We start from the raw sequence: 18,735 nt of genomic DNA, 5'->3' as shown, positions 1-18,735 counted from the left end.
AGATATCTACAAAACCAAGACAAATAAAAACCAAACTGTCTGCATGGATAGATACCGAATGTACTGCATTTATATAGCATGTTTATCCAAAAAGCTTTGCAATTTCCCTCTCATGCACACATGCACACTCACAAACAAATGGCAGATGGCAGTGAGCTACCATACTAGGTGCTGGCCTGATCATTGAGAGCAATTTGGGGTTTAGTATCTTGCCCAAGGACACTTTGACATGTGGATATCAGGGATCAAACCACCAACCTTGCGCTTAGTGGACAACATGCTCTACAGTACCTCCTGAGGCACAGCCACCCCACTGAATTTAAGTGAAAATATAACAGTAGTAAGAGGAAGAAGACACTGAGATTTTCTTTTCTTACTGTTTTTTCTTTGAATTTTATTGTGGTGCGTTTGCTCATGGTCGTACCAGGGTTGAGTGGTGAAAAGAAGGTTAAACAAATAAAAACAGAACTGCTTTGTCCATTCCTCGGGTTCTTAAATTTACTTCCTCCCAACCACCTTTCTTTGTCCTCCCAGACAGTAGGTACATTTACATGGAGCCTAATATTCCAATTATAAAACCTCGAATTATTAAAAACCTGAACAGAATAAAAATGTTCCATATAAACACCTAACTCAGAACAAACAGGCTCAAACTGAATGAAATTTCAATCGGTTTCAGAGGGGTAGTTTAAATCTTTTCATAAACTGATTAAACTTTCTGGCTGCCTTCTGTCTTGATGTAAATGCATGGGGATGTATTTTCCTCCACTTCCCAAAAATGGCAGTAACACAAACTCCTGAAGGTAGATAGATATACATAGGTTTTCATGTTCAGAGAGCTGGTCAAACACATGCCAAAGAGATTCAATAGCTGTTGAGGAAGAGGAACGCATGACATATTCATCACTTTTGGGCACCTGACACAGCTTTTTTGAGTAAATGCATCAGTGCGTGTACAGAGCATTTTATATTAAATCCCATGCAAACAGCTGACCCGAAATATTGGAGAGAAAAAATGTGTGCATGTAACCACAGCTGGTGTTTGCTCATTCTGAGTTTGTCACCTGTAGTTCCAGTAAATAATATATTCAATATCTCACCTCAACCCAAGGGGGCGTGAGTATGTACACATGTATGTCTGTATATTGTGGTATGCATTTGAACCTCCTCCTGCAAGTTTACACTCTTGTCTGCATACTTGTGTGTGTGTTCTGTGGCTGCAGGCGTTTGTGTTGTATGCCTTGGAGAGACTGAGGACTGGATGCTGCTATCAATATTGTACGGCTTTCTCTTCTGAGCTTTGGGATGTGTCGCTGTGTATGTGTGTGGGAGCTGGAGTGTGGGTGTGTGAGGCCTTTACAGCCAGCCCTGGTTTGCCTGAAGGGCGAGTGAGACGTGCCTGCATCCTGTCGACGAGTTTTAACAAAAGCCACATTGTGATGGGAGGATCCTGTCTCGGCTATGATAACAGCTTTGACAATGCCAAACCCTGTGCCCTCATCAGGACAAATGAGTGGGACAGGTTTTCTATAGTTTTGTTTCATTTGCTTCATTTCTCAGATGATACTGATGACACTCCAAAACAACCTTGAGCTGTGACAATTCCTCAGGGCATCTTGGGAGACTTTGAAAAGGGCTGTGAGCTTTCAAAATACGCTGTTTTGGCTTTTCAGATGTGTTTGGATATGAATCTGCAAAAGCAGGGTCCACAGGCACAGGGGTGCAGAACTGGGTAAGGACAAGGAAATTGAAAATATAAACTGTTTGGTTTCATAACACGACACTATTCAAATTTGACTGAAAAACACATTTGTATGCTTAGGAAGGTCCATTGAGATAAGCAGATGTGTATTCGCATGAGAGATAAAGTCAGTGTGTAGGCTATGTTCTTCATCATGGCATGATAGTATTTTTTGGTAGCCATTTTAATGTAAATTAAATAACTGTATACACCTCAGCAACTAATGATAGCGACTTATCTTTATGAAATGGCAGGGATGAATCAATGTCCATGTGTTTCTCTGCACTGGTAAAAGACTTTGCTCATCAATGATAAACCAGAATAGAGCACACATGCAAATTAAATTTTGGAAACAAACACTTGAGAATTTATAGCAGATAAGTCAATAAATAGTGAAAGTACAAAATGTATAATTTTGCAACTACATGGCCTATACACATCAAACCTATATAGATACCTATATAGACTATAGTCTATATATTACTTATAATACAGGCGATATAATAATCAGTTTCTTATGTCTCAGTCACCAACTTGAATTTTTATTGGTTATGCTGCTGTGGCATCATAGTAACAACACATGAAGAGAGATATAAAGGAAAAAAATTATATATAGCAAGACATAGAGGCACTTATAGTACATCACAGTGCTCTCTGCATGAGTCAGGCACTACTGAAAATAACTAATGGTTCAGGTCTAAATGCATTACCGTATGACTTGACTTGCACTCAGATGGCTACATCATGACTCCATGTCCCCCCTGCCACCCCCCACCAACCTCCTCCATCTCAGTCTGCGATTCAGCTGTTCACTACAGTCAACAAGAAAAACAGACTAAACGAAAGGTACCCTTTCTCATCCTGGAAAGAGCATTATTACAACACTGAAAGGCTTCCTGCAACTGAAGCGATAGTTTCGGAAGCGTGCTTAAACACACTTTAGGCTTTATATAGCGATAGCTCATATGTGTAGAGTCATAACAGATAAGAAATATATTGAGTCATGGTCACAGGTTCAAGAGTATTTCAAGAACAAAAACTTGAAAAACAAAAAACTTACTTAAGTACTAATGCTTTATGTCCATCCACAATCAACATTACATAAACAAAAATGTATGCAAATGAGGTCAGGCTAATTAATGAAGTAATTACCATATATTCTATTTACAATTTTCCTGTCTTCACATAAAATTAGAGCTACAAATGTGGACTCCATATTTCCAAGCATTAATAAGTTAAAAATTCATTAATGCCTCATTAATGTGCACATTTTTGTAGAAACATGGTGGGAAAGCTTATATAATTTACTCTACAGGGAGAATCTGTGGTCTTCACTGTGCATGGAATGTGGGTTGTGGGTTGGTGAAATGGTCAATTGACAGCGGATCCCAATATAAGTCAGTCTTAATCTAAGGCATCTTACGGTTAGTTACATGACTGATACAATTTCCTCTCAAAAGTGTTGCTTATACTAAATAATTAGAGGACACTTTAAGCCTTAAAGTGTCCTCTAAAAATGGGTAAGGTGCAATTTTAAATGAGATTTTATAGATTTGAAATGAGCTTCAAGAAGGCTATATGTTGCATTCATATAGATGTACAGCAAATACTATACTTTTCAGTCCAACTCAAACCCCTCGCCCCACACCCCACAATGGGCCAGTTTCACCTTCAAGTTCTTCACTCAAAGGTCTGGCAGGTGTCTGGCAACCCAGAGGTCTGGCCCCTGTCTCTGGTAAAGGGTTGGACATGTCAAATGGGCATCATCTCACACACACTCAAACCTACGAACCCTCACATTCATTCATAAACCCTCTAACCAGGGATACATTCATGCACACATATTTTGTTTATATACAAAATTTCCTTTAACATCTACTTCACAAACACGCTCTGCAATTGTTATACACAGACACACACACACAAAAAGAGACGCACACAGGGTTTGAGTCAATTCCAAAGAGGCTGGTGAGCAGGCATCTATAGTGGCAGGCGGTTAATTGAAAGTGAAGTGGATCCAAGCTGTTGCAGCACTGGACTTCCGCCTACATGGCTAAGAGATGACAAGCTATCCACCAACGTTAGCGCCACCCCCCCCCCCCACCACACACACACACACAACAAAACCTTGAGGGCTACCAACCTACAGTACCAGTCAAAAGTTTGGACACACCTTCTCATTCAGTGGTTTTTCTTTATTTTTATTACTTTCTACATTGTAGGTTCATACTGAAGACATCAAAACTATGAACTAACATAAATGTAATTATGTAGTTAACAAAAAAGTGTTCAATCAGAATATGTTTTATATTTTATATTCTTCAAAGTAGCCACCTTTTGCTTCGATGACAGCTTTGCACACTCTTCGCATTCTCTCAATCAGTTTTATGAGGTAGTCACCTGGAATGGTTTTCAATAAACAGGTGTGCCTTGTCAAGAACCCTCAGGCAGCGCAAACTAGTTAATTGTTTTTTTTTTGTTTGTTTTTTTTTTGTATAAACCTTTCGTGAATACCTTGGCAGTCTCTTTTGTCTATAACTTGTACCTTTTCAAATATAATTCAATTGACTTGTTGAGACTCTCTTCTAAAGCCTCTAGGCTACACAATGATACAAAAAGACTGACACAGAAAGGCTTAACACATACACACACACACACACACACACACACACACACACACACACACACAAACACACACAGACACACAGAGAAACATATCTCTGTTTGCAGAGGTGTGAGTGTTGGTATATCTCTTTCCTCAGGGAAATAAATATAAAATCAGCGGGTGAACCAGTTCTGTAATGAGTAGTAAGGGGAGGAAATATAGGGCAAAGGTTTCATATAAAGCAGCAGCTAAAGATAGGTATCTGCAGCGCAGTGTTTGTCTGTTTTGTGTGTTTAAGAAAAGGTTAAGAATCAGCGAGAACATTTGTAGTTGACACTGACACAGAGTGAGAGGAAAAGTGGAATGAAAATAGAAAAACTGATTACATACTTTTTATGTCAAACGGTGTCTGTGTGTGTTTGTCTGTTTGTTTGAGGGCATCACGATGTGTATGTGTGTGTGTGTGGGTGTAAATGCATCCAATCAAATTATGAGATGTTCACTTTGTTAATGTTTGTGTTTGCCAGTTTGGATACCTACAAGCCTTCATTTACCTGCGTGTGTGTGTTTGTGTGTCCAGTAGTCACTCATTAGTGTAGACCTGTCTCCCTGAGCTGCCAGTCTCATCCATTGTGTGGGCTGCCTGCAGTCATCCATTTCCCCCACCCACCCAACCTGGCCACATCCATCTCCACTCAGCCAAACGCTGTTAAAACTGCGTCACTGCCGTATCTGTGTGAATGAGTGAGTAAGAGAGAGAGGAAGAGGGAGACTGAAAGAGAGAGAACGAATTCCGCTTGGCTTGTTTGTGTGTGCTTTTGACTGACAACATGGCAACCATGAGTCAGTGCAGACCCGATAGTCTTTGTATATCCTTCTGTCCTTTGCGGTGACTATTTATCTATCTGTCTGTCTGTCTTGCCTTGAGGTTTATACTTTTGCATTTGGAGGCCATTCCAGCTGATCACATTTCATTACAAAGACTGTTGTTTTTTTCTTTTTTCAAACACCTTTCCTTGATAAAATCAATCATTTTTCAGGGCTAAAAAAACCCCCAAACAAACACACACAAAAAAAACCCTGCTGTTACTATGAAGTCCATAAACTTCTTCATTTTCCAGTGCACATCCTCTTTCTATTGTGGTAGCAGCAGACTGAGCGAGGTAGCCCAGATGTCCTTCTCCCTTTTCTCTAGCCAAGTCCTTCAGCTCTTCCCGGGAAATCCCGGGGGCATCCCCTGTTGTCCCTCCAAAGTGTTCATGGATGCTCCGAAAATGCTGCCAGAGGGAGGCGTCGTCCTCTTTTGCATGGAGCAATGGCTTTCTCCCAACCAGAGGTTAGCAACCCAGCATTTTCTGGAAGGTGCCATGCCAATAAATCACAATAATAATACAATTTAAAATGAGGGAGGCCAACCATGCTTTAGCCATTCAGAGCCAAAACTATGCTGGCATTTATTTCAACCAATCACTTTGGCTCGTGGTTTTACTGGTGACTTTCTTCCCTTTCTACATAAAGGACTGCTAATAAATGGTTGGAGTCTTTGGTTGGAAGAAAAACTCTTTGTGGCATATGTTTGGCCAACTCTGGTTTAAAGGCTTTATTTTGGTGATTTTAAAATCTATGTTCTTAAATCTTTAAGGCAGGTGTTTTATTTATGGGTATTACTGTGACAAAGTCTGTTGGAAACCACGCAATTTGTTTTCCACAGAAAATTGGGAAGAAGCAAGTCTAATAAAAACTGGTACATCCTGGCTTAGTCATCAGGCAAAAAATGAAGCACTGACAGTACATAGTAGCAGCCCAAGAACTGTTGGTGAGTGCACTCTGTACAGCCAAAGTCAACCTTCTCTCAAAAGATTTCTTACTATTAGCTATTCTTACTTTCTACCAAGTACAGGTGTAACAAATATAATAGTGTTATATCAGATGACAGAGGGGATGAGATTACATTTTCATTAAAGACAATATTGGCCCCATATCAGCAAGACAATATATGACGGCAGTTTGATCCGGTTCACAGTACCGATATGGATTTCCTTCCAACTTCAGCAACTATTGATGATACAGTACAGTGTGCTTTAACGACAAAAACTAAAACAAAACACTCAAACCCCCCCATATATTCTACATAACCAGTCCTCCACTTTGATGAGAATTGCAACTGATGAAAACATGCATAAAGCTGCTCTCTCTAATCAAACAGGCCTTTCAGGCTGATATTTACTCAGGGGAAGGGAGGTATTCTGGCCGCATCGTTGAATCATACACCACCAAAAAAAAAAAAAAAAAAGCTTCAGAAATAAAGTTTGGAAGTGAAAAAAAGGGAGACAGCTAGAACAAGAGACACAGAGAAAGAGCGATGGGAAGGGAGATAGGTGGCCACTTGTTGACATTTCTAAGGGTTGGTGGTATCAAAGCCTTGATGCCTGTGATCTGCTCCTCGCTCTGTGTGTTAACATGCAGTCTTGGAGCAGGCACATTATCTGCCAGTGCTGCACGTAATCAAATGCAATTTGAGTGTTCACTACGAGAGGGAGAAGAGACAGGAAGGAGAGTTTAGTGAGTACAAGCTGGTTGCTAGTCACACCAGTACAGGTGGTCTGTATCAAAACAGAACGCACTATACATGAAATTGAGGGATTCTGTTAACATTGGATGGTAATCAATGGAACCACATGATGATTTTGCTTACTTTTGTGCTTAACACATTAATCTTAATGATTTTTTTTGTACAGTAAACAAAATAATGCAGCCAAAAATTTGGTATGTATCCAAAACCACTACCATTTCTTATTTAAAACAAAAACATCGCAGTAATTCAAATTTATTAAGGTAATCACATTGACTCAAGGACAGCCCTTAGTAGCCCTGAGCTAGCTGGTGCCCTTGAACAATTCTGTCCTTGCGGAAATGTTATTCTCAAAATTTTTTGCATGCTGAATATTTTACTCTCGCCATAACCAGTCCGCAAAAATCAAACAATGTCCAACTTAGATAGCTGGCATTTAATGCACCCGATAAAGAATTAACAAATTAAACAAGAAGGCCTGCCTTGCAGCACAATAAAAATCTTTGTCCAATCTTCTTTTCAGCATCAATAAGTACAGCTGAAGAGGCTGCACACAGGGGCTTACACAGTGGAAACAGGGAAAAATGCAACAGTCTACCAGTGGGGGGCTTATAACAGAGGTCCACATATGGTGAGGCTATGCTGCCTTTTTGACATGAGAACAGTGATTGTATAATATTTTTTACCAACAAAAGACAAAGAACAAAACACTAGTATCTATGGGAGCCTATATTATATTCTTCTTACATGAATGTTCAGAGAGAACGAGGCAGAGAAACAAAAGTAAGAGAATCAGATTCTGAAATAAATACAAACAGAGAGACAGGAGAGGGAGAGTAGATGGAGCAGAATGGGACTAGGAGATAGTTTTCATTGGAACCCTGGGGATATATGTAATGAGTTGGAGAGAGGCATGTTTGCCTAGTCTGGTTTACACAGAGAAATGACCCTATGATACACAATGTGAGGCCCTCTTACACCAAACACACACACACACACGCATTCAGACACTAACACACACACACACACACACACACACACACACACATTCAGACACTAACACAATACCTGAGCTGGACTCAATCCAAAGCAGTAATGTTGAAGAAGGGAGTAGAAAAGGTTTGCCTGTGTATTCCACAAACAATTTTCACTGCAAAAGCTTGCATCGATGAGTTATTCCTACCAACTGAAGCTGTTTAAACTGCGGTGTTGTATTGATGTGGTTATTATGCATCATTCTGACACAAGTCTCACAGGAAGAGGGACACAAAGTTCTCCTTCAAAAGCAAAATGCGTGGGGCTCAAGCTAAATATTTAACGGGAAAATAAATCACAATGGCATCCAACACTATTATGTACAACCTGTATGACTGCAGCTTATATCATTTTCCTTCTTTTTTAGGTCTGTTTTGGTGTCTCTTCTGCTAGTTCAAAAGAATTCAAGAAGAAGCTCCCAAATTGTCCCAGTTTACTACAATGCCTTACAGCAACAGTCCCATTTTAATACTAGAATGCGGAATATAAGCACAATAACTGGAGTTCACATGAAGCACGTTAAAGTTCAGATGAAAGTGATTTGGATTTTTATTACTCTATTCTGTGTCAAACTGCGCCTTATCTCAAGCTGCATTTTTGTTAAAGAAATGAACAGAAATGAGAAATGGTATGACTTTTACCAAATTCTTATACACTTGAAGAGGTTGGTGAAGCTACCGTACATTAGAACAGACGGTCTCAGGCTGTAGAAGTATGAATGTAACAGGATGTGCTGATCCATTGCTCAGTATCCAATGAAAGTCAACAACAAGAATTTTAGAGTTTAGTGGCTCGTGAGATTTTGATCTGATGATGGTGCTGCAGGGAAACTCAGCGGATCACAGAGGGTATTACAATTCATCCCATGGGATGGCAATCCATTAATATCTGACATTTCACTCCAAAACCTACCTGCCAACCTCACAATGGCACAAGAGGAAAAGGCAGGAGGTCGACATCATCTTGAATGTGTGCACATTTTTTTTGTTGATCCATCCAGTAGATGTTGAGATATTAAACTGGAAAAGTGAAAACTTTGACCCGCTGGTGGCGTGCGATGAAAACTGGATAACTAAAGTCATGAGGATTCATTCTCTGGGGACCATGAATGTGTGGCCTAAATTTGATGGCAATCCATCCAATAGTTGCAGAGATGTGAGTCAGGAAAAAAATCATTCAATTTGTGTACTTGCATAGTTACAAGGGGAAGTAACATATCATGTGATAACATCATGACAGAACACAGTAGCATGTGAGTGAGAACAGCTGCCGCCACAAGCTAATGGGCGAAATTCATCTGTCCAAGTAAGTCAGTGAATTCTTTTTAAAAGGCTTGGAAAACACTGAAGCGGTTGGTTGTAACAGCTGACATATGGGACTCAAATGTGTGTCCAATGTCATCACTAACTCTGACAGCACAGTCGACTGACTTAAGATTCATGCCGCATGGTAAACAGTTTCATGGCTCACAAGTCAGGAAATCCATTTTAGCAGCAATGGAGGTAAGGTTCATGCATTACAAAGCTAAAAATAAAATGCTTTTAATTTCACAAGACAATGCCAACAATGACACTGTTGCAACACTGTACTGTATACATATGAAGAAGAGGAAGAAGAGTGGCTGAACTAGGAGGAGATTTTAAAAGCAAGCTGACATAATGAGGAGAAAGTGATATAGTATGTTGTAGAAAGCTGGATATGGAAAGATAAAACAGGATAAGAAAAAAAAAACATTCTGTGGCATCAGAGACTTGCATGCATAGTAGCTCTGATGAATCTGCTCATTAGTATGACTCTCAGGGCAGATTACTCCATTAATAATATATGGCTGTGATGGCGGCCATAACAGAGAGGGAGGGCCACTGAGATCTTGCCTCAGAGAGCAGAGCCCTGTCACTAGCAAGAGCCTTGACAGCCCCTGAAGAACCTGCAGAAGTGGATGTATACAAGACATCCATGATGAAATCTTCTACAGGAAAGATACTTCGAGACTAGAATAAAGTGCATTCAGAAAATATTCAGACTTCTACACACTTTTTTTTTCATATTCTGTTATGTTGCAATCTTACATTCCCCCATAGGTGAAAGTAATAGTTGATTGTGTAAAGTATATTTATGTGCTGTGTTGCTCCTCAGGCTCTGAGGGCCTCAGCCCTGGATCCTCCTACCTCGTGATATTGCCTGGTGAATCTGGGGACACGCAGTCAATCAGTCCACCTGTGTATATAGGGATTGAGGAGCCACACTTCAGTCTCTCTCCCTCAGCCACCTGGTGGCTTACACCTTGACTATGTGTACATAGAGCTATTTTTGTCAAGATCTAATGCATGGCTCTGTGAAAAGATTTCTGTGTCAGATTTCAGTTCAGATGTAGTGCCATTTTGTTGTTAACTCTCAGTTACTGCTACTTTAAGTTACCATTTGTATGATTTAACTCAGGTTCTGTCCATTCCTCTTGATTGTCTCTGAGATGTTCCTACACTTTGATTGGAGGCCAATTGTGGTAAATTTCAATTTTATTTGGAAAGGCACACATGTGTTTATATAAGGTCTCACAGCTGACAGTGCATACCAGAGCAAAAACCAAGCCATGGGGTCAAAAAAAAACTGTCTGCAGAGCTCAGAGATAGGGTTGTGTTGAGGCACAGATCTGGGTATGGCTATATACAAATTCCATCTGCATTGCAGGTTTCAGACAGCATAGTGGCTGCATGATTCTTAAATGGAAGAAGTTTGGAACACCCGGGACTCTTCCTAAAGCAGGCCACCCGGCCAAACTGAGCTGTTGGCGAAGAAGGGCCTTGGTAAGACAGGTGACCAAGAAGCCAATGGCCACTCAAATTCTAATGGCCACTAAAGTTCTGTTTTAGTGTAGACCGATGAGGGAAAAATGAATTTAAATGATTTTAGAGTAACGCTGCAACAGAACAGAATGTGGAAAAAATGTGAAGGGGTCTGAATACTTTCTGAATGCACTGTAAGTTATTATGAGCAGTACACGTGGGAATGTTGATCTTGTTAGGCTAAGTGTCCTACTTCACCTTGTTGGCATTATTCAGATAAAAGCATTGTGAAGGACACTTTGGAACCCATGTGTGGGCACCTTATTGACCGCAGCTCTGGATAATTATTTGTGTCTCCCACGAGCTGTAGCCAATTATTGAAAACCCTAAACAATATACGCTTGAGACACATGGGAACAGTGGTAAATAATACATCATCATATCTACCCTTTATGAATTATAAATCTCTCCATGTTGACAGCTGTTCGCAGCAGGCATATACAGCATTTATGCATGTGTATATAGCTGCTCTCCATCCTTTTTCCACAAAGTAATTTATGTGATTAATTCCATACCATGTCAATATTTGTGTTACGCAGCATGGGAAGTTTGTCAGCATGGTGAGAATTAATGCATGCTTTCATTGCCTTTGGTGTAAAGAAAGAAAAAAAAAAACATTTTATATGTTAGGATTATAACTGTGTCCCAACATTTAATTGATGGTTTAATATTTTCCCATGGAAGCTGACTGGATTACTGCCTGCCTCAGATTTAGCCAAAAATGGCAACAAAAATGTTTGTCTAAGATATTAAATCTGGCACTGCAGTAACTACTAAGTCATTTTCATTCTGCTTCTCTTGGTTTTTATTTTAACCCTTTACTTTCTCACTGTGTCCATAGACTGTGTCTGACAGTTTTTTTAGCCATCTATGAAATGCAGCGCGTTTGGAAACATGATTGTAAATACCTTCTGCAGTAAATACCTTTTATTAATTAATAAATACGTGCATAAAAGTGATTGTGAGGCTTATGAAAAGTTGTTGTTAGGGTTGTGTAGGGTGAGAGTAAAGTCAGAGGGATGTTGATTCAACTCTGGTGATTTGTGATTGTGTAATTATTTTTAAATATTTTATACATACAGATAGAAACAGAGAAAGTGAGACCATTACCAGGTGTATCTCTCACCTATTAATATTGACAACTAGATTAAAACTAATTATAATGCACTCCTACATCCATGATCCTGTTACACTGAGTTCCCTGCACTCCAAACACCGAAGTCAAGCAAGGCTTTGAATTATTTACTTCAGTTCTCAGGAGAGGTTGCCAAGGGGAGCCACTGTCTGCTGCTGAATCCTCCACACACACCAGCACACACTCACAGACACTTTACCAAAACCTCCAGTCCTTGTCTCCGGCTATCAGACCTTCTACCACAGACTTACATAAACATCTTTTTGCTCTCTCCATAAGCAATGTACTAATACACTTGACCTGTGTTACCTGGGACATGTTATGAAAGGCTGCGGGGGGTGGTCTGGTAATTGTGTGTGTAATGCATGTGATCCAAAGCAAACACAAGTACCGACAGACTACGATTTCAAAACAGGAAAGGAAGCATGGTAACTGACCACAACACAACACAAATGCATGAGGGAGAAAAATAAGTACTGTCATCTGCACACTGTAGCAAATAGATACAGCATAGCAAGGAAGGGAAATAATGTTCTCATTACTAACCAAGGAAGGTGTGACATGGATGGAAAAAAAAATGAGAAAAAAAAGGATGTGTTATAGGGAAATAGCAAGCTGGATCAATGCAAAAGGTCATTCAACAAAACTCAAAAATGACAAATTCAAGTTTAAATCTTGAGAATTGTGCCAAATACCAGCCAAATATTACAATCTAATCATGAAATATAAAGTGTGGATCCACAGTCTGCAGTAGAGATGGCTCTCTAACACTCATATTATTGATTCAGATAATTGGTCCAGCAGTCAAAGCAACAAAAAAAAAAAAAAAGCAGCAATCAGTGAAGATGATCTACTGATAAACAAGCTGTTCAGGTAACAAAATGATCTATCAACACTAAAAACAACTGCCAATCCAAACATCCAAATACCCGACCAGGCAACGGACTAATCAACAAACAAACCAGTCAACGACCTGTCAGTTTGCTAATAAATAAATCAACCATATCGACCAAACAAGCATACAGCTTGTGAAACAAGCAATGAAGTAATGTTTCCATCCTTACCTTAGCAATCTGGACACACCAATTGAGCAACAGCTGGGATCCAATGTTGTCCTTGTGCTCGTGGACATAGTCGAGCAGGCACCCATGAGGCATCAGTTGTGTGACCAGCTGGATGGTGGGACTCAGGCAGACGCCCAGCAGGCGGACCAGGTGGGGGTGCTCCATGCTAGCCATAATCAGGGCCTCCTGAATGAGACAGATATACACTGAGGCATGTGGGGGAAAGGGGTGAAGGTGGAGGCCTTCATGCATAATAGTATGACCACAGATTCTACAATGTTGTTTACTTCATCAGCTAACTGTTTTAGCAAAACACAAATGTAAAATACATCATTTCTATGGTATTTTTATGATCTTGAGTGTTCATGTAGAATTGAGCTTGAAATTCTCCTTTAAAGCTATGAAGCACTGTGGTGACAGTTTTTTTCTTTTACTTGCAGGTAATATCCCAGTCATTATTTGCTTGCTTACTTACTGAACTGTACATGGACCCTTAATATCCTGTTATTGCATATCTCTATCAACAGACATCATAATCTTCCCAAAAATCAAACAAATAAAGACAAGGTTTGGATAGTTTTGGCTGCCTTTATTAATTCTGCTTTAGTGGGTTACTGTAACAAAGGGTAAAATAACAGCCAAAAAACCGCAAACTTAATGTTTCAAATGTCTACCTGGGTTTGCTCATGATCAGAGTAGCATATAAATGTTTATTCAAATTATGTTTAAATACATTAACTTAAAATCACTGTAACTTGGGTAACGTGGTTAAAACCAAGGTTCTCTGCTTAAAAAACAGACAACACACTAAGGCTTATTTGTGTGTTTCGATTTCAGAGCAAGTGCCACTTCCACAGTTCATTATATTGTACCCCAACAGGTAGCTTTTCAGTTAGTGTAAGAAGGACAAATGCCAGTATAAAGCTTCAAAGCCTCAACACACTAGCACAGAGGCCATCATGTTTACAAGTGTAGACCAAACTGTCAAAGATCATAGCACCCGCTATTCTGTTTAAGGCTGAAGTTTCTCTTGTAGCGAGCAGCAAGATTCCACTAAGTCAGAAACAGCAGATTTGTATTCAAAGCCTCAACATGAAAGTGACTCCCTGCCTCACATGGCTGTCAGCATTATGTGTACTAAACTAAAAATGTACTAAATACAAGAAGGTGTGATTGTTATAAATCATATGTCTATGTCCTTTTACACAACATGCATTAAGAGTTGTTTTTTTCTGGTGGTGTAATGTACTGAGTTTGGTCTGAAGTACTGACATTATAGAATATGCTACTGGATAGAACATATGTACATGCAAAGAGACTGCTCCAGTACATTATTTATAAAGCCGTGAACTTGCTTGCAGTGTAACACCTACTGTATAAAAGGATGACTTCTAGAACAATGTACTGCACACGCGTACACACACACACACACACACACACGCACACACGCACACACACACACACAAAAGCATTGTTACTGAAAGGGTTATGGGTTAATTTGACAATTCATCATAAGATGGATAGCTGTGCAGCAAAAATACACAACACAGGTGGGGGTGTATGTGTCTGTATGTATGTTGGGGACAGACAGGAATACAGTGTGTAGCGCTCCACTGAACACTGACAGAGAGATAAAACCACAGCACGGCCTAAAGCTTGCATAATCGGATCCCTGCTCATCTGGCGATGGCAGTAGATGCAGTAAGGATGATGGTAAATCAGGCCAAAGTCTTTGGGAGACTGCTGTGTGGCTGCATGGGGAAGGACCCCTTTCAAGTAAATCTGGACAACTCCAGTGTTCATCTGTCACTGTGATGTGGTATCTGAGCTGGGCTGAGATGTCTTAACTCGCAACTACTGTACATAACACTCAGCTTGTCTGTACAGTAATTGAAAAACACATGCATTTTGGACTTGTGTGAAAGGATTATACAGTAAGGCCATTAAGTAGGGGAGATAAGCCAACGTGTGTGTGTGTGTGTGTGTGTGTGTGTGTTTAGTAAGAATCTATTCACATAGTCCAGTGTGGATACTTGGCTGAAAAGGTTTGCTTTGGATCCACAAAAACACTAGTTTTCACCCCTCAACGATCAGTTCTAATCTTGCTGTTGAACTAAATTGCAATTGAATTGAAACATAAAGAAACTGGATTTATTTTTTCAGCTTCTGTTAAAGCAATTAAGCAGAATTAAATGTGTAGAAGTATACAGAATTATATTAAAATTGCATTGCATTGTGTAGTTTGCTTTAACTTGGGAAAGATGAATTCAATTATCTTGAGTAATCAAATACATTAACAAGGTACACTCTTGTTTACTTCAAATCCATCTATATTCAAAACACATTAAAAGCCACTGACTTTGTTTGAGGTTATATTCAAAAACTTTCAAACATGAAGACACAAAATGTGAAAGGGATGAATCGTTTCCTGAAGGAACTGTAGGATATTTTAGTGAAACTGATGTAATTTTTTTTTTGTGAAGTATTGCAGAACTTTGTCAGTTATAAGTTTGTTAAAATTTATAAATGGGCTGCATGCATGTTTTGTATTAATTGATTTTTTTGGTATCTGTTTGATACTCATAGAGAATAATAACTGAACCAACCACTAATGAAAAGAACAAAAGATAATCTTTGTCATACACATGGGACACAGCACCACTGAGTGCTCTTTACAAGGCCAAACCACAAGGGCTTATCCTGCTTCAGTGAAAACAAGCCTTGAGCAGGATTTCGACTTTCAAAAGCAATAACACATTGCAAGCCGGCCCTGTCTGCCTCAAGCCACTATTATGATTATACACACACACACGCATTCATGAACATGCATGACAATCTTGCAGGGCAGTAGGCACTGGCGTAAGGGATGGGGTTTTGGCATTTTGTCACTGGGGTAAACATTTTTACCCACTTCATTGCTGTTTAAATTGTTCCTCCTCTGAGTACTCCACAGGTAAGGGGCAAGTTAAAAAAACACACTCACACACATACACAGAGAAACTGAAAGACAATCAATCCACAGTGACATGCTTCAAACAGGCAGCGGCAAGTGAGTGTGGCCTGCAGCTAGAAGGTAACCAGTCAGAATTCCCAGTCTGGCTGGGAAACTATAGTGGGGTAAAGTAAATGAACGGGACTATCATTTTCCTCTGTAACTACCACTGATGTTCCCTGGTGCAAAAGCTGCACAGCAGTCAGTATGAGAAGACTGTGGAAGTGGATCGATGTGAAGAAAAGTATCACTGGAAAATAAGATGGAACTCAAATAATTTTCCTGGGAGAAAAAAGAACAAAACGAATCAGGCAAAAATCTGCATTTGTGTTTGAGTCTGCCACTTTTATTAATCATTTTAGTTTATCTCCCTGCCTCTTTCTTGCTCAGCTAATCACAACCTCTGTCTCTCCTGCTGTTTTCTTTTAGACTAGTTGAGTCTCATACTTTACACATCAAGTACAGTTTCCTTAAAATTAGATACATTTGAAAGTACCATCAGTAAAGTAATCTGATTTGTAAACACTATCACTGCTTCTGTAATATAAAAAAAAAAACATTCACATGCAGATGTCTGCTCCACTCCAGTGCCTAAGTAAACCCTCAGTCAAAGATTGTTGAATTCCTCTTTCTCTAACAACCGTATCTCTATCCCTCTGATTGTCAGACAGGCCCCCAAAGCACATAGAACATAAAATTAAACGCACATAGGATATTCATCAAAGACATCCTGATAAAAATAGAAACGCTAACACTCCAAAAACTCTTCCTCTCAGACTGTCAAACTAAGTGCAAAACATGAATGCAAGTGGGTCGGGTTCCATGTGTGTGTCTGCATGTGTATGTGTGTTGAAGGGGGGTTATTTCATCTGCATTGCATCATCATAGGGTAATAATTTTGATTTTTTTTTTTTTCACTTTTCCTTTTGAAATGAGCCGAGTTGTGAATGTTTTATTAATGGGGCCCCGTGCGCTGTGCTGGGAGCCTGTGCCATTGTGTGTGTATGTGTATGTGGGTGCATGTAGGGGTCCTACGGGCCCCTGATGATATCTATTATGGGTCCATGGGAAAGCTTAGTTAATGCTTCATTTCACCAACAGAGCTGATGTATAAGTTGTGCTTTCTTTAAAAATCAGGAGTTGTTTCAGTATTCAGGTGACTGTTTTCAGTTCAGTCCCAACACTGAACAATGTGCCTATATATTGTATCTTTATAATGGAGTGTCAAAATATAAACTGAGAAACTAGCTCACTTCTCTACAACTTCAGTTTGAGCTGTAGAAAACAACTGTCGGCAAACACAGTTAAAAACTGGATACTGGATTTGATTTTTATTTTTATTTTCATTTATTTTTTAGTTTTTGTTCTGTGTTTTTTTTTTTTTTTTTTTGATACTCACGTCCATGAACTCCACGTTAGCCTTGGGTCCGGTTGCCTCATTTAGGATTTTAATGGCTACTGGAATCTTCACTGTTTCACCCTCCGGGACCCAAATACCCTAAAGAAACACACACACACACACACACACACACACACACACACACACACACACACACACACACACACACAAATTAATGATGAGTCAGCATGCTGAGCACAAAATCACAAAACTCCCACTCACCAACATTTTTTTTTAAAGAAAGGTGTTTTGAAAAGGAGGAATCTCAATTAATAAGCTGAAGATTTTTCACCCTGAATTCTACTTGATCAACTTTCTTAATAACTATTTTCCATATCCTCACTGACAGACTACGAGAATGCATTGCATTCTGTATGATTAAAGGTTATTTTGTCCTTCAATAAAGACTTTGGTAAAACTATTTAATCATTCTGAAGTATCTAATTTCAGGTGGGATTAAAGTGATTTAGCAGCTGCCAAAGTGGTCAAAGCATTTAAAAGAGGAGAGGAAACAAGTGCTTTCCCAAAATGTTTCAAATGCTCCACCTTTGTTCAGCCCTCATGTGATGGCACAGAGTTAAAACGCCTGTCCTCTCTGAGCTGTAATTTCCACATCATACCTCTTTTTGACAGGCTGTCATTCTACCTGCACTTGTATTAATAATTCTTATTTAATGCAATGAATCACTATTTTTTTCTCAAATTAATCACAGTCACAGGTGCTAGTACTGTATATTTATTTCATAGGTTACGACATTGCTTTGGTTTGTAAATCTCTCTGTATTTAAGCAATATTTTACACCCTGCTGTTTACTGTGGTACCTTTAGTGAACAATGTACCTCACCACTATGCTCTACCATTTCTAAAATCACACTAAATGCCTTGAATAGGATGCTAAAGTGACATGTTGTTGCTGAATGTACACATATGTACACATGTACGTGTCCTCAAGCGTGTACTAGTAAAACACAAAATACAAGCAAAACAGAGACCTGCTCATCAAAATATCACACCACTAATGGTCGGGAACTCTACAGGGTACCTTTAAGTGTGGCACCTTTCCATAACATGAGAGTTATATTTCAGTATTTTGGTGAAAAAAAGAATGAAGCTGCACAGCAAAACATTCTGCTTAAAGTCAGTCTGAAGTGCTGAACCTTAACACTTGTCATGACCTCTTGATTGTGCCTGAAATAATAAGATCATGCAGTCAAGATGCTTGTCAGCTGAGTGCCTTGGAGGATCTCAGCATCACACCACTGCTCCTTGTCTCTGAGAGGATCTGGAGGAGGGGATTTATGTATCAGGTTACCATGTGATCACCAGGGAAACTCTGAGTCCTATAGGG

The 18,735-nt window shown here is 39.5% G+C and overlaps 1 protein-coding gene across 1 annotated transcript in view; it reads right to left on the bottom strand.

Moving 5' to 3' along the window:
* The window catches only part of LOC121194233 (receptor tyrosine-protein kinase erbB-4-like), a 290,604-nt gene that overhangs the window by 36,704 nt on the left and 235,165 nt on the right, over positions 1-18,735 (bottom strand). Inside the window, exons 19-20 of the mRNA XM_041056962.1 lie at positions 17,387-17,485; positions 12,996-13,181 (exon numbers count right to left, since the gene is read on the bottom strand). Coding sequence (XP_040912896.1) covers positions 12,996-13,181; positions 17,387-17,485 — 285 coding nt within the window. The remainder of the gene's footprint in view (positions 1-12,995; positions 13,182-17,386; positions 17,486-18,735) is intronic.

Source organism: Toxotes jaculatrix, chromosome 15 (genome assembly GCF_017976425.1).
Source record: "Toxotes jaculatrix isolate fToxJac2 chromosome 15, fToxJac2.pri, whole genome shotgun sequence".
Taxonomy (NCBI): domain Eukaryota; kingdom Metazoa; phylum Chordata; class Actinopteri; family Toxotidae; genus Toxotes; species Toxotes jaculatrix.
The sequence above is the reverse complement of the archived record's forward strand: the minus strand, read 5'-3'. Positions and strand labels throughout refer to the sequence as shown.